This window comes from Grus americana, chromosome 18 (genome assembly GCF_028858705.1).
Source record: "Grus americana isolate bGruAme1 chromosome 18, bGruAme1.mat, whole genome shotgun sequence".
NCBI classification, from domain to species: domain Eukaryota; kingdom Metazoa; phylum Chordata; class Aves; order Gruiformes; family Gruidae; genus Grus; species Grus americana.
In genome coordinates, this window is record NC_072869.1 from 9,794,514 (window position 1) to 9,818,982 (window position 24,469).

Here is a 24,469-nt window from a genome sequence, read left to right on the forward strand (position 1 = left end):
GGGGGGCGGAGCGGCCGGCGGCGGGGCCGGGAGCTCCGGGGCCGGTGCGACGCTGCGGGGCCGCCGCCGCCGCCCATGGAGCCCAACGGGACGGCGGCGGCGGGGGGCAACGCCTCGGCGGCGGCGGCGGGCAGCGGCGGTGCCCCCGGGGGCGGCCCCCTGCTCATCCCCTCGGCCTTCGGGACGGTGCTGTCGGTGATGTACGTGGCCGGGGTGGCGGGCAACGTCTACACGCTGGTGGTGATGTGCCACTCGGCGCGCTGCGCCGCCCCCATGTACAGCTCCATCGTCAGCCTGGCCCTGGCCGACCTGCTCTACCTCTCCACCATCCCCTTCATCGTCTGCACCTACCTGGCCCAGGACTGGTACTTCGGGGACCTGGGGTGCCGCATCCTGCTCAGCCTGGACCTGCTCACCATGCACGCCAGCATCTTCACCCTCACCCTCATGTGCACCGAGCGCTACCTGGCCGTCACCCGGCCCCTGGACACCCTGAAGCGGTCGCGCGGCTACCGGAAGGTCACGGCGGGGGCCGTCTGGTCGGTCTCGCTGCTCCTTACTCTGCCCATGATGCTGATGGTCACCCTGACCGAGGGCGGCAAGGCAGAGGGCAAGGTGAAGAGGATGTGTGCGCCCACCTGGAGCGTGGACGCCTACCGGACCTACCTGACGGTGCTCTTCAGCACTAGCATCATGGCCCCAGGAATCATCATTGGCTTCCTCTACACGCGCCTGGCCAGGACCTACCTGGAGTCCCAGAGGAATCCCCCCCACAAGGAGAAGAGCAAGAGATCCCCCCGGCAGAAGGTCCTCATCATGATTTTCAGCATCGTGCTGGTTTTCTGGGCCTGCTTCCTGCCGTTTTGGATCTGGCAGTTGGTGCGACTCTACAGCAGCTCCCTGCAGCTCACCACCCAAACCCAAAAGTGCATTAACTACCTGGTGACCTGCCTGACCTACAGCAACAGCTGCATCAACCCCTTCCTCTACACCCTGCTCACCAAAAACTACCGGGAATACCTGCGCAACAGGCACCGCAACTTTTACAGGTTCACATCCTCCTTTCGCAAGAGGGGCTCCAACCTGCAGTGCTCCTGGGGACGGTCCATGTCCTCCAGCAACCAGTACGACTACAGCTCGGAGGCCCTGGGCATGGCCACGCTGAAGGACAAGTGAGGAAGAGGAGGCCCTCCGGAGACACCAGGACCAGCAGAGCGTCTGGCCAAGGTAGGGCTTTGGGACCCCTTAGCCCTGCAGGGTCCCAAAAACTTATTTTTGGTGGTCACTCTAGTTAGGGGCAAGAAGTTGCCTGAACTCAAGTACTGTGAGATGTGTTTGAATTCCCGGCTGGCTTAGAGCTGTCAGGGGGGGTCCTGCCGGGAGCCAGCAGCCAGCCAGGACAAATCCTCCTGGGTTTTGGGTGCAGAAGATGAGGTGGATACTTTGTTCAGTTCTGCCACAAACTCTTTGCATGCTTTGCTGAGTTTTGCCCAGCTCCGGCTCTGCACCGTTTCTCCTCTGTGGTTTCTCAGTGCTATCCTCAGGCTACAGCTGGGTCAGATCTGCAGAAATCTGAAATTGTCCTGGTATTGCCTAATTTAGCTGCAAGCCCGATATGTTACCGTTGTCTGTTTCTAGAGTGTGTCAAGAGACCTTTAAGCCCCTTTTCCTATTTCCTGTTACATTTTAGTGCACTACAGTTTCATCAAGCTTAAAATATCTATTTTAAAATTCATTGCAGCAGCACTTCAAACTCCAAGCATTCAAAAACCACAAGGTAAGCTGTCAGAAACCACAGGATTACTTAAAAAAAAAAAAACAACTTGTAATTTTTTAAGGTTTCTACCTAAGGTGATTTGAATTTGCCACTGATTTTTTTTTAAAGTTGGTCCTTTTCTCAACAGTCAATGGGGTTGGAAAAACTGAAAATTTACCTGGGAAAGAGAGAAAAATGTCTTATAATCCTATCACTCAAAGACCTGAGGCTCTAAGAAAAATGACTGAAACCTGTATCATGAGACTTATCATAAAAGGGACAAATTTATTCAAGACATTTAATCAAAAGCATTTTGCCTCAATGTATTCTGCTCATTTTCTCCCCACTTAGCATCTCATAGTAAACCTTCACCACAGATACTAGAGATGCCTTTAAGCATCTAAACGATTGTAAAACCTCACTTTATAAAATAAATGCTGATTAAAAAGTGGACCAGCATCAGGTTTCCCCTCGCATGGTCTCTTCAGCCAGCTCAGGGGGGTGTATTTACCAGGGGAGAGGCTGCTGTCCCCAGCTGGTCTCTGAAGAGCTCACGTATGTGGGGATGAAGTTGGGTGCAGTATTCCTCTTTCCTGCTCTGGGACAGACTCTGGGGATAAGGAAAGCACAGTACGAGTTGCATGAACTATTGTCAGCAGGTAGCGATGCCCAGGGACTGCTGAAACAGAGGGGAGTTGCTTAAGGAACAGTCGCTTCCACTTTCTTACGGCATACCCCAACGCGCATCCACTTGAGAGGAGTCCCGATCCAGCCCGGCAGCGTTACTGGGTTCCTGTGTCCTTGGGTGATCCTCTCGTGTCACATGCCAGACTTTAGGGTATGTTTGTGCTAAAGCAGAGACGCCGCAGCCAAGGATTGGGAGCAGAGAATAGAGACAGCGACATGCTGGATTTTATGCACTCGACTAACAGCAGAAAAATAAAACCGTCGGGGCACGTGTTGGATGAAGACCAGGGAAGCACGTTCCTGTGCCGGGAGTCAGGCGTTCTTACAGATGCGGTTGTTGGGGTGCTTTTCAGGGAGGGGGAAAGAAGTAACTCACCTTAGAATCGCTTGTATTGCTTTTCACCACTGTCTTCGAAACACCAGGGACCACTTTGTCATGCTCCAGTGCTGCGTAGCCTACGGCGCTGGGCAGTATAAATAGACCCGATGGTGCCCGATTCCTCATGAAACAGGGGGACTAACACACAGTCCATGTCGGGAACTGGCAGGGAATTGGCTTCAACAGTTTTTAGGAACAACTCTTCAGGAACTAACTCATTTTTTTAGTTATTCACTCTGAAGTCATTGTTACTTTTCCTTTGCTTCCCATTTCCGAGGCTGGAAGTCGCTCCCGTAGGAGAATAGCAAAGATAAGACGTAACCAAGAGGCAGTGTGGGAAGGCTGGAGGACGTGCGTCATCTGCGAGGTGTACTGTGCCGTCCTGCTCTCGGGGAGCATAACGGTGCAGCCGGACAGACATCCCTGCAGAGCCCAGCATGGCTGCATCCCATCCAGGTGTTGCACGCGCCATTTGCCCACTTCCGTGAAAAAAAAAATAAAAAAAAAAGTATTTCCCTAGGGCTATAGAAAGAAAAACCCACCCTAATTTGGGTCCTGACCTGACACCGTACTGATGTGTCTCGATTTCCGTTGCTTGGCCTGAGAAGAAGGCTGTTGGAAGGCCACTCACCCACCACCGTGTTACCAGGCTGCTACAGGACGGATCATTACCGTGCATGAAATAGTTGCAAGGCTTAGTGTATACGTGTTAACGGGGGTGTAAGGGGAAGCTGATGATGCAAGAGCTGTACAGGTATCAAAAGCAATATTAGGGAATACACTTTCTGCTTTAAAACCCCCACAGTTAAACATCTAAAGGCAAACAGTCTAAAAGCATAGTTGTTAATAAGAAGGGGAAGCTGAGGAGTCGTGCCCAGAAAAAAATGGGATGAAAATGCAGAGCAGATGAGATCTACGCTTGTAACATAATGTGGGGCTAAGCAAACAGAAGGGTTTGATTTGGGGGACACTTGCAGGGCGTCCCATCAGTCCCCAGAAGGAATTCTGCTACTGTGCTCAGCGTCACGAACGGCGCGTAGGGGACGTGGTTTCTGTGCCGCATCGGCAGTGCGTTAACCATCAAAGGGTTGATGGAAGAGAGTCCAGATGAAATGCAAAATATTGGATTTTTGTCACTCATCAGGTTTTTCAACCAGTCTGTGCTTCAGCCCAGTCCCATCCCAGCGCTGCTCCTGTCTCCCAACGGGCTCTGATAAACCCGTACGAGATTATTTTAACGAGAGAACCAGTAAATTTGATGACTCCCACAAAGCACGTCCTTGGGGCAGAGGAGAGCCTGCTTAACACGCAGAACTGGCCAGCAATCAGGAGACGCTGCCGCGCGTGATGAATGACGGCTCTCCAGCGGCGCGGGAAGCACGACACGGTGCAGACCTTCACAAACACGACTCCTCGGGAGCCTCTCGTACTCCTGGGGATCGGAGCGCCGTTTAAAAGATGAATTACATAAACAACATCCCTCTTATTGTCCCATCCGACCGGTTAAACTGCCAAAAGTCAGGAGGTTTGACCCACTTCATAAATATCCCGCAAGAGCAGATGTTTTAACTGAGTTCCTCTTGTCTGTAGTTGGGCAAGCGTTGACTCTCCCGTTTTGGAAACGAGGAGACGGTCTTCGTGTATCTTCCTTTAACAACAAACCCAAATGAATCTGGGAGGCCGCGTTGGAAGGGGGTTGCTGCAGGGTCCTGTCCGGGGCTGACTCGACCTTTACATTTCCCATAAGGGGTGGCTTTGCCTGCGGCTGCCCCAGAGGATTTCGGCGAGGATGGTGGTTTGGGTTTGGTGGGATCTGAGTATTCGTAAGCACATCTCCCTGCGCGCAGGCCACGCAACACTGCGGTAAAGCAGCTCGGGCTATTTGCTGCGTGAGGGAGAGGTATTACCTGTCCTCAGCGCTAAAACAGATGAGTCAGGACTCCCAAAATCCTGAGATGAAACCCACACCTTCTCTCCACAACCGCAGAGGCTGTGAAAGCGTATGAAAACTGAGACAGACGCATAACCAGAACCCAGATGCAAACTCTGTGTATCTTACCACTGCGGGTAAATCCGAAGCATCTCGGGCCAGGGCTGAAGTAACAACAGGAAAGTCAGTCGGGCTGTAACTGAGCAAAATCTGGTGATTTCCTTGAAAACAATTTTACTTTGGCTATTCTCCTACATTCCAAGGTGGCAAGCAGTGTGTGCCCTGGGATCATTTATCATACCCAAGTCATTGTAATCCTGTGGCATTTAATGTGGGGGTTTTTTATTAGAAATGAAATTTTGCTGCAGGTTTAGTGACACAGCTAGTTCTTCAGCAAAATGGGAAATGGTAATTTTAGGGAAGGCAAAAGCATTTTTGTTGTTGGGGCAGAGGTTGTCCCTGTAAAACTCCATACGTGCTTTACAAGAAAGAAAATAGTTTAATCACCAGAAACTCTTTTCCAACACCCCTCAGGGTTTAGGGGTTTAGGACCAAAAAAAAAAAACCCCACCCACAAACCAAACAGCCCAGACAGTGAAAGAAATGCAGTTTCATCCCGAGTGCTCTTTCCTTCCTTTAATCCAAGGTACTATCTACTGCAGCAATGGCAGTTTTTCTCCTTTCACTTGAACGGAGAAAACGCTGGTTCTTTGTGGGACAAGTGAGAACGGTTGTTTTCCCAAGACATGGGAGAATCCGTTTGAACCTTCCTGAATTTTTGAAGACTTTACCTTCAATCACGCATTCTTTATCATCCTTCTCCTCGCTTTTTAAACCCAAATTTGCACCGGATGCTCAGAAGCTCTACATTACAATTTAACCACGAGTGTGAGCAAATCATTAACATTTTAACTCCCATTTTAGCAGTCATTTTTGGTGCTCAGCGTGTGATTGAATACCGGGGAAGCCAGTGAAATAGAGGTGATTTTAGGAGCGTTTCGTACCTTGCGCGGTACAAAACGTGCGGCTTGCTGCCCAGTTGCGTTAACCGAGGAGAATGGGCAGGATGACTAAGTTCATCGTCTGTTCCCCCGTCAGCACGATGAGAGGAGAAGGGGCACAAACCTCATATCTGAGCCCAGCCCTCAAGCCCTGGGGAGCAGATAATGCAGCGCCTGAGAAATCCTCAGAAAGTCTTTGCCGGGAAGTTTGGCCGGTTCGGGGCCGCTCGGCTCTTACCGTCGTATTTCTGAGTCCCTCTGGTGGCAGCAGCAATCTTCCATCCTGAGGTCTCAGGAAAAAAAATTTGCTTTTTATTTTAGGCTTTAAAACAGCGGTTGCACACCAGCAGGGCACAACTTACCTATATAATAACATTTAATATCTTTAAAGGATAATGTCACTACAGCGTCCGAAGGGGAAAAGTCTGGTGCGAAGAGAAATCCTGTTTCCAAGCCCTAACTTTCCGCTCTCACGTTTCTTTCTATTCCGAACCCAGAGTGACTTTATTCCTGTCATTTTGCACAGCATCCTCACTGCCGGCACCCACGGAAACACCCAGAGCTGGTGACTAACTACAGTTTAGCCCAGCTGGAGTATTTTTTGCCTTATAATATCGGTTCTTACCAATTCTTATTGGTTCAAGTTTTTTCTGGGGAATTGGAGAGACGTGGAGTTAATTGCTGTGGCTTATAAGAAATATATTGCTTTGTCTTGGAAATTGTAGCAGCGGCTTCGCAGGATGGAAATACCCTTTAAAGTGATAACACAAGCTTTTTTGCCCTTGTTTGGGAACGTATCTAAAACACAGCGGCGAGGAAGGAGGCGTTGGTAGCAAAGGATCCGGAGGGTTTGGATGGTCCGGGTTGAGTTTTGTGAAAGCGGAAGAAGGAGCTCGCTGCTGGCTCGCTCAGCCAAACCTCCGGGATGCAACGAGCTTCCGCCAGACACCCACCATTGAAAGAAGTTGTCGAGGTATATTAAAACCCTAAATAGGACATACATTAAAAGTTATTAAAAATTATTATTTGTGCTCAGGAATCCAGGTTTCTGCCCGCACCAAGCTTCTCGTGTGCTGTGTAGCACTTTTGGGGAGACTAACTGCATCCTAGCTCAGTCACGGCTGAGCTTTGCGGTCTGCGGTCCCAACTAGAGCCTTCCTGTCCCCAAAGAAAAGGTCCCCGATGGGATAAACCAAAGCAAAAATTGCTGCAACGTTTTCCTTTTTTTGCCCCCATCCAAGAAAGGGACAATTAAAAGAGGAAAGGGAGAAATGAATCCTGAGGAATTCTTCTGGCATTCAGGCTCGGCTTTTCTAGTTCTCTCCATTTGTAATTTAAATTTTAATTTAAACGAAATATTTTTGTGAACACTAGGACTACTTCTACAGTGAGAAACAAGGTGACTAGTTAGGAAAGTAGTAAATAAGTTTGTGCCAAATATTAGCTGTGCTTGGCAGAGGACACAATTCTAAAACCAAAGCGGTGCTGATGCTGGAGAAGTAAAATCTGCTGAGTTTGTTTGAGCTTGTTTAGGCCAGTGTCCGTCTGAGATGTCGTTAGCCTTTCCTCGTGCGTTCCCATTAGCATCTTGAATTCAGCTCCTGAATTCTTAACTAAAACCAAACATGATTTCATCCAAACAAAGCAAGGGAGATTCCTGAAGGTAAATGTGGTGTGTCCATAAACACGGCCTTTTGGAGACGGTTACCGCTTCATATATGGGCTCCTGCAAACCTCACCAGGGGCATCCATCAAATTCACAACACTTTGATGCCTTTTTTTTTTTTTCTTTTTTTTTTAATATCAGCTTGACATTTGAGAGCCACAAGGCTGGCTCTTGCAAGAAGCCTCCCAGGAAAAGGCACTACACAGCAATTAACTTCTCAGGCTACATCGAACTTATCTTTCAAAAACCTGGAGGATGGAGAAGGTAAATTAACTGTAACGGAGTAACGCTAAAAGGGGAGAGACAGCAGCACCCTCGAAGACACACGTAGAGAGAGAACACCTAAACCTTCAGGGCCAGGCAGGTCCCACCAGACAAGCTGTGCCCAGTACCAGCTCGCGTGCTGAGCTCCTGCAGCATCGTCCCTTTGGGGAGCGGGGGCTGACAGCAGCTCCCAGTGTTCTGCTACTCAAAATCCCAGTAACCCCACTGATGTAAACTGAGTTTCTGCTTTTTCTCTGTAACAGATTTTTTTTTTTTCCCTTTCATTTAAAACTGTAGAAGGGAAAATCTTACAGGAATGGCATTATTCTAAAATCAGCTGGAGCCCTAGTTGCCTCCAGCCAGCGCATTTTGAAAGCAGCTTTCTGCCCCTGGGCGGCGTTCAGACTAAAGAGCCATAGCAGGGCGACACGGGGAGCCTGCAGCACCCACCCGCCTCGTGCCTCGCGGTAGCAGCGGATATCTGATCCCACTCGAGCGTATATATTTCTCTTCCTTCACATCATCCGCTGGTGGGGACTCGCAGGCCGTTCATCCCACGAGCACTACTGCTGTTAATAGGTAACGCAGGCAGCCCTACAGCAAGGTGGTGAATAAAATCCAGAAAAGATTTACAAGGGGTTTGACGCTGGAGATGCCTATCGAGGCAGCACTCGCCATCGGAGCTGAAGAGAGAGATTATCTGAAACGGGGGGAGGTCCCAAGGCCTGGCTTCTCGTACAAAGTCACCGCTGACTTGCACCGTGAGCTCGGGGAAGTCACCTATGCTTGTGCTGCTGGTCATTAACTGCCTAGAAAACAGCGACGCCATTTCTGTCACCTGCACAAGTGTTTTAAGACATCACTGACGCGCGTGAAATGTTTTAAGATCCTTGGATGAGAGGTGCTACGTACAGAAGGGAAAAGCTCTCCTTGTAGGGGTAACGTAGCGTTGGGGTTAGCTATTAACGGTTGAACAGAGAAGGCGCTTGCGTACCAGACGAACGTCTCTGGTTTTGATTCGTGGCAGCCGGTGGGTGAAGATGATCCCATAGCCCTCAGCAACAGCAGCTGCGCTCCGCTGGCTTGGCTGGGAACGCGAGTCTTCTGATAAAACCATCGTCAGTTCAGTGCATCAATACCCTCTCTAAAGTGAGAGACAAGAGCAGGAGACACGGCAGGGAAGCAAAATCTTTCCCCTTGACCTCCTGGCAGCCTCTTCGTCCCCACGTTATGGGTCGGGAGCACTGGGGCAGTGGAGGTAAAGGCAGGGCATCCCTCCTGGGCAGATCCCGTGCCGCAGCCTGCTCCAACGGCAGGATCACGGTGCAGAGGAGGCTGAATCGAAAGAATTAGCCCAGTGCTCGTCACCAATTGCTAAACGCAGCAGAGCTTCCCTGTCATTTTATTGTTGGCATCTTCCCTGTCATTTTATTGTTGGTTCAGAATGATTACATCTGTTGAGGAACCTCCACCTGCCTGAGGCGCAGCACGAGTAGTTCCCAACAACAGAAGCAGAGGAGGTAACAACCGAGTAACTTTACTTGGCTGTTCTCATTTGTTTTGTTTTTTTTTTTTTTGTTTTAATAGAAAGGTGAGGTTATTATGGCAAACATCTCTCAAACTTCAAAGCGCTGCCTCCATCTTTGCAGCAGCTTCTCTTGGGCTGGATGAGGAAGTGAAGCTCCACAGCCTCTGGTGCCCAGCGTTAGGGGAAAAACTCCTCACGGAGCTGCCTTAAAGGGGAGGGGACCACAGTGGAGGGATGGGGACAGAGCTGGAGCATCACTTGTTTTACCTCTGTCCATCATAAGTTAATATTTTCTTTACCAGGCATTGTGTGCCCTGGGTATTGACTATCTATCTTTCTAATTCAGAAGAAAAAAAACCTGTAAGAAGTCTTGGGTTTAGTCAATAAAAGACAAAAAAAAAAAAAAAGCTTTAAATCTATAACTTCACAGCCTCGGGAAACTGGTTGTGTCCCCCCCCGACTCAAGTCCACGGTCCTGGGGAGAAGGGCGTAGGCAACTACATGACCTGCAAAACGCAAAAGGGAAATAGTTAATATGTCACACTGAATTACTCATTAATCTTAACGAGAGCACAGAGAAATTGCTTTAGGCTGAGGGGAGGCTTAGGAAGGCAATACTACATCAGCTTCACGCCTTTACACCCGGTGTGAAAACAGGACGGGGAGGAGATGGGCGCCCTGAGCGGGCTCCAGAGGAGAACACGTGCCCAGGCACCGGCAGCTGCCCGAGACTTACGGTTTCCTGAAATCTCATCAGTCTCAGGATCCCGGTGCAGAACCGGCATTTGGTCTGACAGCCACGTGCCCCATTCAAGACGCAGCCAAGTCCCAGCTGGACTTCCTTGCAGGTCCTCCTCTCTTCTTGCCCCATTTACCACGCTCGCAAGCAAACCCGGTACGGGAGCCTCCGATCTCTGCTACAAGCGCCAAGCCCTCGCCATGCAGGGTGAGGACCCCCAGAGACAGCATGGGGCAACAGGAGTGGGACGTCTCTGCCGCTCCGGTAGCATCAGGGCACAGAAAGAGAGAAGCTCGCTGGCATGAGCATGTTAGCTTAGATCTCAAAAAAAAAAAAAAAAAAGCATCAAAGCAGCATCTTAACAGGCATTTTTGTCTTCTGTCACATTCCTCAGGAACTGTTTCTCTCCGAGAACTCTGAGGCATGTGTTTGAGACTCAGCCTGGGGAGGGTTTCTGTCTAATTACAGACTTCATCCCAGGACCTGCCTTAACGATGCGCATTCCCGTCGCTCACCATAGACGGAATCTCCTGCCCGCGTTGAAGAGAGCTTTAACAGAAAGATCATGGATCAAACGTGACTGTTTAGGTTATTTGTTCAGTAGAAAGATGTGCTTGTTTTTAGCATGTTGCTGTCTTTGGTGTTCTTACTTTAATCTTATGATTTTTTTTTTTTCTGTCGCTGCATGTTCTGTCCTTTCTTTGTGTTACTTTTCCTTCTCAGCACCAAGTTGCAGCCTCTCCCAGAGCCCTCTGCTTCCGCCCTCGCTTTGCTCCGTAGCTAAAACGGCCACCCATCAGACTCTGTAATGCTCCCTGTAAAACCGGGAGAGGTTCAAGGCTGTGGGGAAAATCTCCTTCCTCTTGAATTTCAAATCCGTGGTTTCAGGTTGCCTGCAGAGAAGGCAGAAGTCTCTATGGATTTCCACAAGCTAATCAGAAAGCAGGCTGGTTTCTGCAAGCGGCATTGCTATAAGCAAATCCTTCAACTACATTAGAGAAGTTATGTCGGCATAGCTAGGAGTATAATTTGACAAGTGTTTACTGTTGCTCCAGCTTCACCCTCCTCTGTCCCCTCATTTAGGCTGGTACATCTGGTTTTGCAGCCTTGTGGTTTTAAAGGATTAAGCCATTTGACTTGATAGGGTTGGGTGTTTCCCCCCCCCCCCCAAGTCAAGCCAAAAATAATTATTTCTTGTCCCGATCAGATTCGCTGTCTGCCCCCAGGCAGCTAAACCAATACAACTGATGGGCCATGAAAAGAACTGCTCGTGAAACAACATCTTCAATTCTGTTTTAAAAATCACGGGTGAAAAGCTTCAATGCACTTGAGCTTGTTCTTGTTTAAATTATTGCTCAGACCAGTAAGTGGCTGAATTCACAACCCAACAACTTTTATCCCGCTGCAACTAGAAATATCTTTAAGACTTGTGTTCTCAGGGGATTTGGGCTTTACCTTCTGTTTTCTCCTTTCCGGTCAGCGAGCAAGGCAGTGCCTTCCCTCCTAGACATGCACATTGGACCCCAGGGAGGCTTTGTAAAGCCTTGTGAGGCAGAAAAAAAAAAACAATCAGGAACCTTTATATCTTTGCCAGAGCACCCATGAAAACAGTACCGCAGCTTCGATCCACGCTAGTAATTCTCATGATAGACCTTCAGTCTGGAGGGGACCACACACTTGAGGACTCGGCGTGGGGCAGCGGTTTTCCTTGCGTTACCTCTGAACCTGTGGGTTTTTTTTTTCCTGTTCAGTTTTCAATTATTTGACTCACACTTCGCAGGCTTCATTTCCCGGCACATTAACAGCTGGGGGTTTCGAAGGCTGCAGTCTGGCGAGGGCAGTGCCTGGAATAGATAGTAATTACTTGCTGAGCTCATTATAATTGTTCAGTTATTGAATAATTTGGAACAGCAAGCAGGGGGAATATTTGGTTAATTAAGAACTCATTTAATCATTGCTAAATTTAGCCTTCCAAAACCGTGCTCACCTTCCCTGGATTTGAAAACCTGTGCTTACGCCCGGGGGCGGGGGGAGCAGGAACGCTTTCTCTCCAGTCTTTGACTTCAGTCATCGAGACGGCACTTGCTCTTCACCTTGCGGTGTCCTGGTCTTGGTCCTTAGTCCCACCTAGCTCCGACCCTCCCATGTTTAGCTTCCTGGGCATTAAGATCTCTCTGAAGCTGCCAGTCTCCAGTGAGATGTTTAATTACAGACAATTAATGTAAGCGCTCGGGCACTTTTGGGACTGAATTCTCATCCGAGGCAAAAAAAAAAAAAAAAAAAAGACATTACAGACAGAATAGCAAAGTATGAGCATTTACTAGAGCCCAGTAAGTGCAAGCAGGAGAAGAGCTTTCGAGGCCTTGTCATGTTTCTCTTGCTGCTGATCTAACACAGTTGCTGGGCACGTGTTTCTTCTGTTTGAGGTTTTTGATAATTTAAGGCTTAGGCAGCAAGTTTATCACCCAGAGGATGCTTTCTGGAGCCTGGACTAACTTCCAGGGGCTGCAAGGCACTGCTCAGGACAAAAAAAAAGCATTTACAACTTATTGTCATGTCTTTAGTGTTGCACCAAGAACGTCAAGTATCTGTATGAGAATTCAGGCAGGCTTGTAACTGAAAGCATTTTATTTGAGGGCTTTTGGGGAGAGCTTTGAGGGAAAGACTTAAATGGGAAGTAGCATTTGACTTGAGGAGTACAACTTAATTATAAACAAATAATGAACAGATTTTTTTTTTTGCGCTTTAGGCATTTAACCTTTGTTCTAGATTAATTTAACACATGATATTCTTCATGCACCGTATCAGTCAGGTGTAACTACCACCGCAGATACGCCCATGGGATTTGGCTGTCAGGCAGCACATACTGGTGAAAAGGGTACCGTCCTCCCAGCGTGGAATTCAACCGCAGATGTTCAGAAAAAAAGAAAAAGCAAAGGCTTGAAACCCCTGCTGACCACAGGCAGATTTATCCCCTTTGCACTTCCAAAGTGAAAAATGTTTAGAGCCTCCAAGAGCTAGCGGTTCTTCTGATCCCGTGTGTAGGACACCCAAAACAACAAGGAAGAAGAGCCTGTGCTGAACCTCATCCTTCACAACACACTTCAGATTGAAGTAAGCTTATTTTTTCTGTTAGGGAGAAGACATTAGAATAAGCCAGATCTTGTATGGCTGGAGACATACCGGTCTTTTACAAAGGCATCCATGAACTTCTTGGATTTTGCTTTTAGTTTAAATGCTGGGGGGGGGGGGGAAAGGAAGAAAATTAAACAGGTTTTTCAGAGCAAACTCTGCAGAGTAAATTCTGCAAAACAGAAGAGCCAAAGCAGGTTGATTTTAAAACCCGACAACCTTGACAGCCTCCTTGCAGCAGCACGAAGCTACGTCATTTCTGCAGTTACCCCTGGTTACAAAATTGTTGAATGAAAAGGAATCCAAACGTGTCAAGGGTTGTAACTCTCACACAGACAGAACAAATGACCTGGAATGATAAATAGTCGATTACTCCACTGGGTCTTTAATTGAATATTTTGCCAAATTGCTCCCAATTAATGGAGCTCATCCATTCTGAGTCAGGGCTGCTGAGGAGATCAGGAAGCTCATGGTGGGATCTAGTTGATTTTAAATAGTCCCTTTCTTTTCCCCCCCACAAGATTGGAAGGCATAAGGCAGCTCTTCAACAGACCCTGTGATTTCCAGTAGAGAAGTGTTACAGGATATTCTGTCCCTGCCCCCAAGGAGAAAGAATCAAGTTAACATACAGGCTAGAATTAGTGTTTTCTCTTCAATTAGTAATTTCTTCTAAATGAATAAGGCTGAGACATCTACTTTAGCAAAACAATTAAATAGTACATCAATAAAGCAGCTGCCTTAAACCAGGCAAGTGACTTTGCTTCATTCCCCGCCTTTATTTTCATCATACATTCTGGAGGGTTAACGTTTGGGGCCACTTCCACTCCCGGGGCAGTGATTTTTAGGAAGAGCACGGCTGGGCTCCGGGCTGGCTGGGCACACAGGCAGGCGTCCTGCAGGCAGCTCAGCCCGGGGACACCGCGCGGCTTCAGTCACGCTGCCAGACAGTCACCGATCCCATCCCTTCTCCTGCGTAGCTTGCCAAGGCAGTGGTATTTAATCAAAATGGTTCCTTAACTAAAGTTTTTTCTAACTCTTCTTCCTGAAACACCCTGCTTTAAAGTAAGGCTTTATGCAAAACATTTCTGCAAATTAGCTTATCAAGTTCCAGAAGAGCTTTAATTTAAAAAAAAAAAATCTGTTTTAATCATTCAGTCTTGCCTTTGTGCTTTCTAGCTGCTCCTGCTGAGCATCGCTCAGGTTTCTGTGGACGTACACCACTGAGGCAGCCACACGCTGCTTCTGTTGCCGAAGTTTTCTGCTGGATTTGGGAGGTACTATACTGGGAAGAGGATGACAGCAATGCTGTCAGGATCTTTTCTTCCTGCTAAGCATCCCTGTCAAAGCATCTTTCTGTAGCACACCAGGAACTTTCTGCCTCTCCAGCCAGCCTCCTTTCCTTACTGGTACCCAAGAAGCTACAAAAAGTCAACAACTACAGGGTCCTGTTGGCAAAGGATGGCTGGAGAAGTGCTGCAAATTGATCTTGACTCTCAATACTAAGTGAAATGTCTGTAAAAAACTATTTCTGTCTCTTCTTGTGAAGGGATCCCACACTCTGCTGAAGTCCCTGGGCCGTCAGTTAGTTTTACCTTTCCCCATCACATGTACCCACGTGATACCAATCCCCGTCAAGGGTCATTTGGGTTGTTAGACCTTGGTGGTCAGCACTAGCCATTACCTGGATTTAGCATTTGCTCCTTCTCAGCACCTCTTCAGCAGCAGAAAGATGGGTCTCACCCTGCCCATCATCTGTATTATCCTGCTGAGTCCCACAAAGAACCCAAGTATTCTCTCCCATTCCCCCACAGACTCTATTTTGCTGCCACCATCTCCTTGAAGTCTCCCAATCTGGCAGATGTGCCCTCCCCATCCCAGCAGCTGACTGAATTTTGCACTTGACAGCCAGAGCACACCGTCCAGCCTCCACCATACCCTGAACCTCCTCCTGGGGTGGTCTCTACCGCCCACCTTGTGAGGGGCCAAGGGACACAAGGGCTTTCTTGGCTTCCTACGCCAGAGCGTGTGCAGTCAGAATTCTTGTAAGCATCAGTTTTACTGCCTCTTCCCAACATAAACTGGACAAATTGATGGAGTCCTGGCCCCAAGGATAAACACGATCTCCGCTGTTTAGAGTAACCGTCTCCTGAAAGGAGAAACGTGCAGCTGAGCCGACACGCCAGCAGCTGCTGGGGACCTACATCGGGGTACGGGAGGTGCCTGCAGGCTGGTGGCACTACCCCAGCAGAAACCTTCCGCTGCTATCAGACATGAACAGGAACAATCTGCAAGGAGGATTAAGACTAGAAAAAGGCTGCAGTTAACTCGGGTACCGTAATAACAATCTTGAACTTATTTTGCAGAACTACAGAGGACTCGCAATCTTCACCCTTGTCACTCGTACAAATCTCCGCCGAGGGCTGGTTTAAGCCTGTGCCCAAATACAGAGGTTGGCTTTTAGATGCAATACATCAGTGTTGCAAAATGCTTCGTTTTATGGAGTTTTCGTATTTCAGATTAGTTTCAGCTTTTTAGCTGTTTAGGAATTCTAAATCCTCATGTGGTTAGGAAGCATTCTTGGATACTATCTCTAAAAAGAGCTTACCTTAATATTTATGGGCAGGCTAGTACTTTGAAGGAGACTGAGATCAGAAAAGCTCGTTAAGTCAAGCATTCTTTCCACACCTGCGTTCTTCCCAACAAAATAATATTTCTCCATTTCAAGGCAGCTAATTTAGAGATGGATGTTACCTGTCACACTGATAGGAACCTGAATCACTGGCATGTGCCATGAGTAAAGCTGGCTCAGATGTACGTATGCCGTCCTCACCTTTCAGAGCCTTGAACACAACTGGAAAATACTTGTCTCCTAAGCGATACAGTCTGGTGCAGCAAGCATGCCATCACTATTAGAGAACTAAAATCTTATTCATTTAAAAAGATTCTGCAATGTCCTCATCCTGTTCCCACCTTTGTCTTCTCCATACCACAAACAAGTCCTCACCAGCGCTTAGGGTGTCTAGAGCAAGTAGTGGCTGCAGCCTTAGGAGACAGGTTAAAAACCCAGCTGAGCCTTCTCCCCTGCTGCACGTCCATCGCCTGCAGGTCCGTCCACAACTAGAAGGAAAGAAAACTAAAGTTCAATAACCCTGTTCAGCTGCTGGGTAATGACATTTACTTTTAAGTTAATCAATCCACTTACTCATTCACTCCATTTCATTTGTTAAAAACAAGGCTTTGAGGTTCAAAGCTTTCTAGTTTTGTTGGGTTTTTTTTTTCTCCAATTCTATCAAATGGTCTAATAAGAGGCTATTCCTGTTCCTTATGACCCTTGCCATGTTTGTAACTTTAATATATAAGCCCTTTAAGTGTACACACAGTTACAGTACTACTACACCTCCTACTCCAGGCGAGTCAGGCAAACAGCGCAGCTGCTCAGACCCCTTCACTTCTGCCTCGCTCGGGATGCTGCAAATCAAAGCTGGTCTGCCCAGAAGACAGAATAATTTAGACCTGAACATCTCAAAAATATCTCCCTGTACAACTCAGCTACGGAAAGGCTTTTGATTACTGCCTGTCTGTGCATGCTTTATGGCTGAAATATTTAATTAAAGGGGAATGATTAGGAAGAGGACAAGTTTTAATGGCCTGCTCCAAAGCCTAGGTAAGTCTTAGCTACAGAGTTGAAACATGCTTAACTTGTATTGAAAGTGATAATTTCTGCAGCATGCTGGAACTCAGTGACTCACAAGCCATCTGGAGGTGCTAAAAGCATTTAGAAAACAAAGTCAAGAGGTCTCAAGTGCCAGTTGTTGAGACGAAAATACCAAGGCTCAAAGGTAGCAGGCAGTCAGCTGCGAAGACAGAAGACTTCAAGGCTCTTGGCGCTAGTGTGACATGAGCGAGCACCTTCATCGCCTCCTGAGCTGTGTGCTTTCAGCTGGGTACTCAGAAATCCACGTGCATTCATTTTGTGCCTGTGGTGAGGCAGAGAAATAAGATTCTTCCTGCCTGCATGTGTTCTGAATGGAGGAAGATCTCCAACAAAACGTGCATGTCACTGGAAAGGGAAAGCGAGCAAGGAGAGGGCTAGACTTCCAGATATTGTGCAAGCATGAAAAAGCAGAGTAGAACCTCAATAGAAGGTACTGAGGAACAGGCGCATATCTCCTACACTGCAACTAAAGGATTACAAAATGAATAAAACTTTGTCCTTTCTTATGGTTCAAAAAAAAATCTTATAAATTGACCAACGCTTGACAGTCCCGCTGCCATTAGAAATTCTTCTTAGATTAATACACTGCATGGGCTAAAAGGGTTACAGGGGAAACGCTAGTTCCTTTTCAGTTCTAGCAAGCCAGTCTACAAATAAACAATGAACTGAGCTTATATACCCTACTCAACATATGCTACAGGTATGTGGGACAGTAGTGAGAGAGGAAATAAGTGATTTGAGGGGAGATGATGGACTGAATCAGAGAAAGATGTGCAGTTTGGAAATAGGACAGAGTTATTTTCATTGGACAGTCCATCCTGAAAAGTTTTAGTACAAGCCACTAACACTCATGTGGAAGGTAAGAAGTACCTACAGAGATACTATAGAGGTAACTGGATAGTCATTAAGCGAGTGTTGACTGGCAGGTTTCAGCAAACATGACATAAAATTAGCTTTCAGCTGCTTAAGAAGGTTTACAAAAACAGAGACAAAGCAGAGTATGCTATAGCTCTTCATGGTGTTTTACAAGGAGCAATAGACACTTACCGCTTTACGATGGCTCGTACCCGGATTTCCTGAGGAGTCTGCCTTTCTGAGAGAGGCCGAGATGATCGATGCATGCCAGAGCCATCTGCGGTTCAGAAAGGAAATAACTCTGCTGCTGTTCTTGGAATGTTTGGTTGGATTTCCGCATAAGAGACTCAAAAAGGAGACAGGAATTGGGATTCCCCCCCCCTCCCTTGAGGGAGGGAAGAGGAGGAGGGTGGTTGGTTGTATTTCCCCCCCCGCACACCCCTTCGAAGAGTCCTGACCTCCAGCAACATTTCCTGGTTTTATTCCTAGAATTTAGACAAGCCAAACACTGCACAAAGCTACACATGTACATGTTAGATTCAATTCACATGTAAACACTGTGTAAGGATATCTGGATTATAGAAAGAATGTGAGGAACTATATTAAAACCAAAACCATCTTTATTTACTGGGGAAAGGAAAACTATAAAGGAGAAATTCAAATGTACAAAGAATTGCAACTGAAGAAGAAACAAACCCAGATTTTCTTGACAGCATAGTCATTATCAATGCCATTTCAGCTATACTTTTATTGTAAAGTGCACATCATTATGTGCTACAGCCTCGGAAAGTATCCTATTGAGATAGATATTGACCTTAAAAATAAGACATGAAACTAAATTTCTGCTATAAATCCAAATTAAAAATCATTTTGTAAATAGAGTATCCTGGGAAACATTTCTGGACTTGAAATTCATTAGATGGAGCTTAGAATATTTCAGATGGACAACACATATTCAGGAAAATCTCAACACAAACGTACCCTTCCAAACCTTCAGTTGATTTATGAGGAATTAAAAAAACACAATGGCTCCACAACTGCTTACACAATGAAAATTTTACATGTGAGAAATACCAAGAAATGCACTCTGAGTTCCTAGAATCCTATCATAGGAGAAAAAATTAAAATCAAATGCATGCTACAGGATTGAAAACTAGTTTCATACTAAAAACCTAATCTGATCACCTACGTGTTAATTTTACAAAAGTTCCTGATATTCCCCAAAACCTTTGACTGGAAAGATAGTTTTAAGAGTAGTACAATTTCACAGAAGTCTTCAGGAAGCTTCACTCAATCTCTTAGTAGTGATTCAAACTCTGACTTGCTCTCCTGCTGTGTTTTCTAGCTCACCCTGGGACTTTTCACACCAGGAGGCTTTACCTTTCCTTACAAATAGTTTTCTTTCAAAAAAAAAGTCAACATTTCCCAAATGCTTGTAACAAGTATGCTTTCAGGTACAAGGCTGTAAATTTACTGTCAGGACTTAGCCCCAACTCACAGTGAACATGTACTGACCTTTCTTTACTTTCTTTGAACCACGAGGGTTCTTTACAAAGGTTCTCACACAACTGGGAAACATCAAGCCAAATTCTGCCATCACAGTGTGTTCAATTAAGAACACTTGTCTGCAGCAGCATGGCATCAGACTAACAGAACAAATCCTGTCCTCGGCATAATCGGAGTTCTAAGAAACAAAGCACTGTATTTCCCAATAGCAACAGGCAGGCTGAACCTGAAAGAGGACAGACAGTAATTGAAGCATTTCAAATTCAGAATGATCTGTCAAGAACTGGGAAGAGATACCCTTAATAAAAAGTTATTCAGGATATTTAAGTGGACTAAAATAAATTAAGCCAAGTTTATTCCTAATGATCAGTGAATTCTGCAAATTCCACTCTGGCCCAGGAGCATCAGCCTTTCTGCAGTTACTGTTTTCCTGCTGGAGGCTATGTTCAGCGTCTTTTAGATTGCTCTGTACTTCCTCATTTGCTATTTAATTTCTTCATAGATCTACATACTGCTTTTAGTAGTCCAGATACTGAAGCTTCAAATACAAAAATCTTGGTTGGTACTAAAATATAGAGCATATTGAATTATTATACTTCTTTCAAAAGATTAATTCTCTTACCAGGTACTAGCACACTTTTTTTTCCCACAAATTATATCTGACAGGTTTGGTCATCATATTGAACACATTACTGAAGCTTAAAAACTCCAAAGGACAAATACCAACTTGATTTTATTTCTGAACAACAGTCAATTCATAGCATGAGAGATGCACCATGTTGGGGAGATATTATAATACACAGGATCTTCAAAGATGAAAATCCAAGAGCAGATTAGCTGAGACTTCCCCTATGGTCCAACATGATCTTGTTGAGGGCAGCTTGGAAAGTGCCATTTTCATTTCATGCAACTCAAAGCCTGCATGACAGACAGAAGCGACTAACACTTTTAAAAGTAGCAAAGCAATTTATACAACAGTGTTGCAGAGCAGTGATAGGACTTACAGTGAAGTTAAGAATTTTGGAACATAGGACCTCAACCTGGAGAATCCCAACCCAAATCCACACAGGTCCATTCATACTTAGATTCCACTGCTATCAGGTATTTTTGTGAAAAAGACTCTACATTTAAATCTCAAAGTAACATTAGGAATTATATTTTAAACCAGTAGTTGCTGGTGATCTTGGTCTGCCTTCACATCAACTTACAACATGGGTGTAATGCAGATTTCTTGGAATTAACAGGCCTTGAGACAAGTATTTAGACATGGAACCCAACTGACTTTATTATTTCCTAGCATCCAGCCATTTTTAACAATTCTTCCTTGTTAGCATGGACAAGGAAGCCTTTTTCAGGTTTGAAAACAAAGAAATTAAATTACAGAAGGCTAATCTTGCTGGTGCGTCAAATGAGAACACTCACAATAGAACAAATCCAAGCGTCCTGTCATCATTCCTCTTTATATTGATCTTCAGTGTAACGCCCCCAATACCCATTATTCCCATAAAAGGGGAGATTAGAACAAAAGTGAAAACTGTATGCATTAAAATTAGAAATAATCAAAGCACACTTCCAGATTTTCAAAGTGTTTCACAGAAATTACACAGACTATTAATAAAACAATTCAACATGTTTGCTTCAGAATTTGATTGAGAAAAAAAATTAGGGTTTCCTACCATTTATTTATGAATGTGCTGACCTGCAAAAATCTTTGCTTGTAATAAGAAAGCAAAGTAGTTGGCAAGATCACACATTTATTTGTTACTTCATCTGTACTGCAATGCAATCATCCCCTCTTCTCTGAAGTCCTCACAATTTATTATTCAAGGAACATCACAGACCAGTGGTCCTAGTTAATAGGAAAAAGTCTTCATACTAAACTGAAAAAAAGAGAAGTTCAAAAAGAGCCATTGAGGAACTTTCTGAAACAGATAAAACATTGTTTTGGACAAGATAAAACACAGTATTTCACAACACAAGATTTAGTTGCATCAACAATAAAAAACCCTGAACTTCCTTCAGCTTGGTCTTAAGATTACATTGAAAACATGAATTTATTGGGCCCAAAAGTGTTTTATTATCGAGTTCCAGCTCAAGACCGTACTAACTTAAAATGTAGGTGGACACCAGTTTCCTCTCAGACCCCTCATGCTGCAATCTGCTGGTCCACATGGTTTTGTTAGCCAGCCTTCCAAGAGCAAGCCAAAGTTTACAGGATTGAGTCTAAGGAGGCCAGAACTGGCATATGGAAAACCATGTCAAAACTAGCTTTTTTTCCTCAGCTGTTCCCCTCCCAAATCCTACTGCCCTACTTGGGAATTAGGTATAGATGAATGCTCAGATGAAGCCTGATTACCTCTGCCCAGCTCTCCTTTTTGGTATTTACTTATGTTACAGGGTTATGTGGTCAAGCCATCTCCACAAAGAGCTCTTAACCTTAACGCTGGGCTGCCAACGGGAAGACTGATTATTTTCATTATGATTCAAAGAAAATGAGGCAAACTGAGAACACTGCATTCTGATCAGAGGGATCTAATGCCATGACACTCCCTAGCACACCAAAGCATTTGTAATTCAAGAAGTTACATGTTTGCTGGCTAACCAGAGAATTGCATTTCTGACTTTGTATTAACTAGTCCCAGTTTGTAGCAGAAAATATCTGTAGTAATTCAATCAAAAAAAGTTCAAGTAAGTCCCAGTAATCAAACCACAGGTGTATTGCCCACTAATGCCCATGCTAAGGAGAATATATTCCTCTCAACAGAAGGTATGTTCAAAAGAGTAACACTCATCTTGCTCTAACTTAGGTCAAGCTTTCTACACCCCATTAGTAACTCAAGAGACTAATTAAACAACAGGTAACAGCAGCGTGGGGAGTCATATCAAGACTTGTCAAAAAGATAGTTTGTCTCAAACTGGAGAATTGAAAAAAAATACAAAAAATAGAGAGCCTACTCCAGGACTCTTTGTAGCCTGTCCCTTTACAACATGAAGACATTTTCAGAATATACCAAATTTTAGATGATCTTTAAGGCAACGTTTATCGAAAAAAGGCATGTGAAATCAAAACATATTACAATATCTTAATACAGCTGGGAAAATCTAATTGAATGTGAGGTTACAAGAGATGTTATTTCCCTCTTTCCTCTCTCCTCTTGCAGGGCTTCTCTCATTCCATTTGACCTCATGTTCCATCCCCAGAGGAATTACGGCAAGACTGGATCCCCAATGCCATGGTCTGGGTTGCAAGTGAAGGAGATGGTGATGGCATAGCGAGTGCCCCAGTGAACCTTTTCCACCCGATGAAGGTTCTCCGATCCAGAGGTGAAAAAGGAAACCCGGCCTGTAAAGACAAAGTATTTAATCAGCAACATTGAGTTTGCCACTCAGCTATCAGCTCTCTACACAGTTTTTGCTGTTGTCTCAGTCCAACTGTTCCCTAGCTACCTGAGAGCCCATAGGTCATCACAAAGACAAACTGTTATGAGCTTATGCTGCACTCTGACAGCTTTATGTACTGTTTAAAACATACTTTATTCCTTTGCGCTACAAAGCTGGAGACGTAATTCCACCATATCTCATAGTTTATAAAAAGCAGGAGGCAGCCAAGAACATCTAAAGCCAGTTCTTAGTTGCCTCAAAATAAAAAAAAAAAAGGCAACTCTAGTGACTAGCAGCAAAGTGTATTGACTTCCTCCGTGATCCCTTTCTAGTCTGGGCTCTAATTTTAGACCAAAGAAGGAGGAAGTACTGCAAAGGTGGCAAAAAGTCTTCAGTGAAAAAACGCTCGGCAGGTTTACAAGCAGCTGCGGCAGCTTATCAGCCTTGTACCAAGTATTTGCTACAGCTTTTTGTGCACAGTCTGATCACTCACTGTTCAGCCAGGTTAGAAAGCTATATATCAGTCATATACAAATTAAATTTTCCTTAGAAAGAGCCATTCCATCAATGCATTGGCTTGGAAATTGTTTTATAGATCCAAGTGCTTACTCCTGTGCTTCATCATGTCCGAGCTTTGACCACCACTCTGCCTTGGGGTTCTCCAGGCCTTAAGTGGCATCGAGGTGAAAGGCAGTTACTTTGCTAAGGACAGCAGAGGTATATTAGCATCCCACTTGATGAGACAGCAGAATGGAGCCCTCTGCAATTTCACATTATTAAACTGCTCTGAGAAGACAGAATTTCGATGTTTAGCAAGTAACTCAGAACTGACACAACTCTGTAGGACTGCTCAAGTTCTCCTGAGCAAGCTAGTAATACTCATATGCACAGCCCTTCTATCCCAGTAGCATGTGGTTTCCCCACTCAGGCTTTTCTTCCCCTGTTCAAATTAGCTTAAAGTTTGTTAAAGAGCTTATCACAGGGAACTCATTGACAATCTAACCCTGCCTGGGATTCATTCACAATCAGGTAAAATGAAACACTTAATACCTACTTAAAATTTGCACAAGATAAACTATTCCAACCATTATAGAATCTCCACCGCAGAAATGGGTACCAGACAACATAGCTGGTTTTCCCTTCTAACTAAAAGCGATCCAAAAGATGCAAATGTTATTTTGCTTGCACACTCCTAAGCAGCATATATGGGACGTGAACAAAACTAGACTGGCCTCATGGAGCTTGATTTACCCACTAATGTCTGAAGTCTGAGTAGCCTCTGAGTCCCTTGCACATTCAGTTACAGTTTAATTTAGTCACATTTAATCTTTCATAGTTCACATAGTCTTTCATAACTGCCAAGCAGAAGTCATATCATACTCTACTCTGCCTGTGGCTGCACATCAGTAATTGGTAAAGCTATGTACCTATAAAAAAATAGATTAATTCGTATGCACAGCTCATTTACACCTTGGTGTCCTGCTTTTCTGTATCAAAGACTAAATGAAGGCAACGTACTCCTATGAATGTTGCAATGAACAGCGCTACCCTCAAGGATTTCATACAAAGTCCCTGTGCCATGAAATTTGTTTTCTTTTAAATCTTATTTCAACATCATTCAAGTAGTTTATTATCAGTCCCGCACCTACTCACCCAAAGCTTGCCTTCAAATGATTTTCAAGCTTTTTTGTTTGATCTCTTATTAGAAGTAATAATAATTCAGTTAGACAAGTTTCAGTGTATTGTTTAAGCCAGTTAAACTGGATTTTTTGGCTATACAGAATGTCTTTTAATTGCTTCCTTTAATAAATATGTCTTCATATATGGTATCTTATTGGTCCTTGTGCGTCTGGTCCCATATCTGTCAACCGGGGTCTCCGAATCACTGAACAAGCCTATAGTCAGTATTCAAACATACTTCCTCCCCACT

At 45.2% G+C, this 24,469-nt stretch overlaps 2 protein-coding genes across 6 annotated transcripts in view; one reads left to right on the forward strand and one right to left on the reverse strand.

Annotated features, from left to right (window-relative positions):
• Window positions 1–26: 26 nt before the first annotated feature.
• On the forward strand, window positions 27–22,453 carry LOC129214607 (urotensin-2 receptor-like). 5 transcript variants are annotated; one of them, XM_054846539.1, is made up of 3 exons: window positions 27–1,227; window positions 2,413–2,594; window positions 3,100–5,138. In XM_054846539.1, the coding sequence occupies exon 1, from the start codon at window positions 76–78 to the stop codon at window positions 1,174–1,176; it is 1,101 nt and encodes a 366-aa protein (XP_054702514.1). In that variant the 5' UTR covers window positions 27–75; the 3' UTR covers window positions 1,177–1,227; window positions 2,413–2,594; window positions 3,100–5,138. The 5 variants fall into 5 exon arrangements, with proteins under 5 accessions (XP_054702514.1, XP_054702512.1, XP_054702516.1 ...); XM_054846537.1 differs by lacking the exons at window positions 2,413–2,594; window positions 3,100–5,138 and adding an exon at window positions 22,320–22,453; XM_054846541.1 differs by lacking the exons at window positions 2,413–2,594; window positions 3,100–5,138 and adding an exon at window positions 6,563–6,652.
• OGFOD3 (2-oxoglutarate and iron dependent oxygenase domain containing 3) overlaps window positions 18,255–24,469 on the reverse strand; it is a 49,488-nt gene continuing 43,273 nt past the window's right edge. The window contains exon 9 of the mRNA XM_054846546.1: window positions 18,255–22,501. Coding sequence (XP_054702521.1) covers window positions 22,365–22,501 — 137 coding nt within the window. The 3' untranslated portion in view covers window positions 18,255–22,364. The remainder of the gene's footprint in view (window positions 22,502–24,469) is intronic.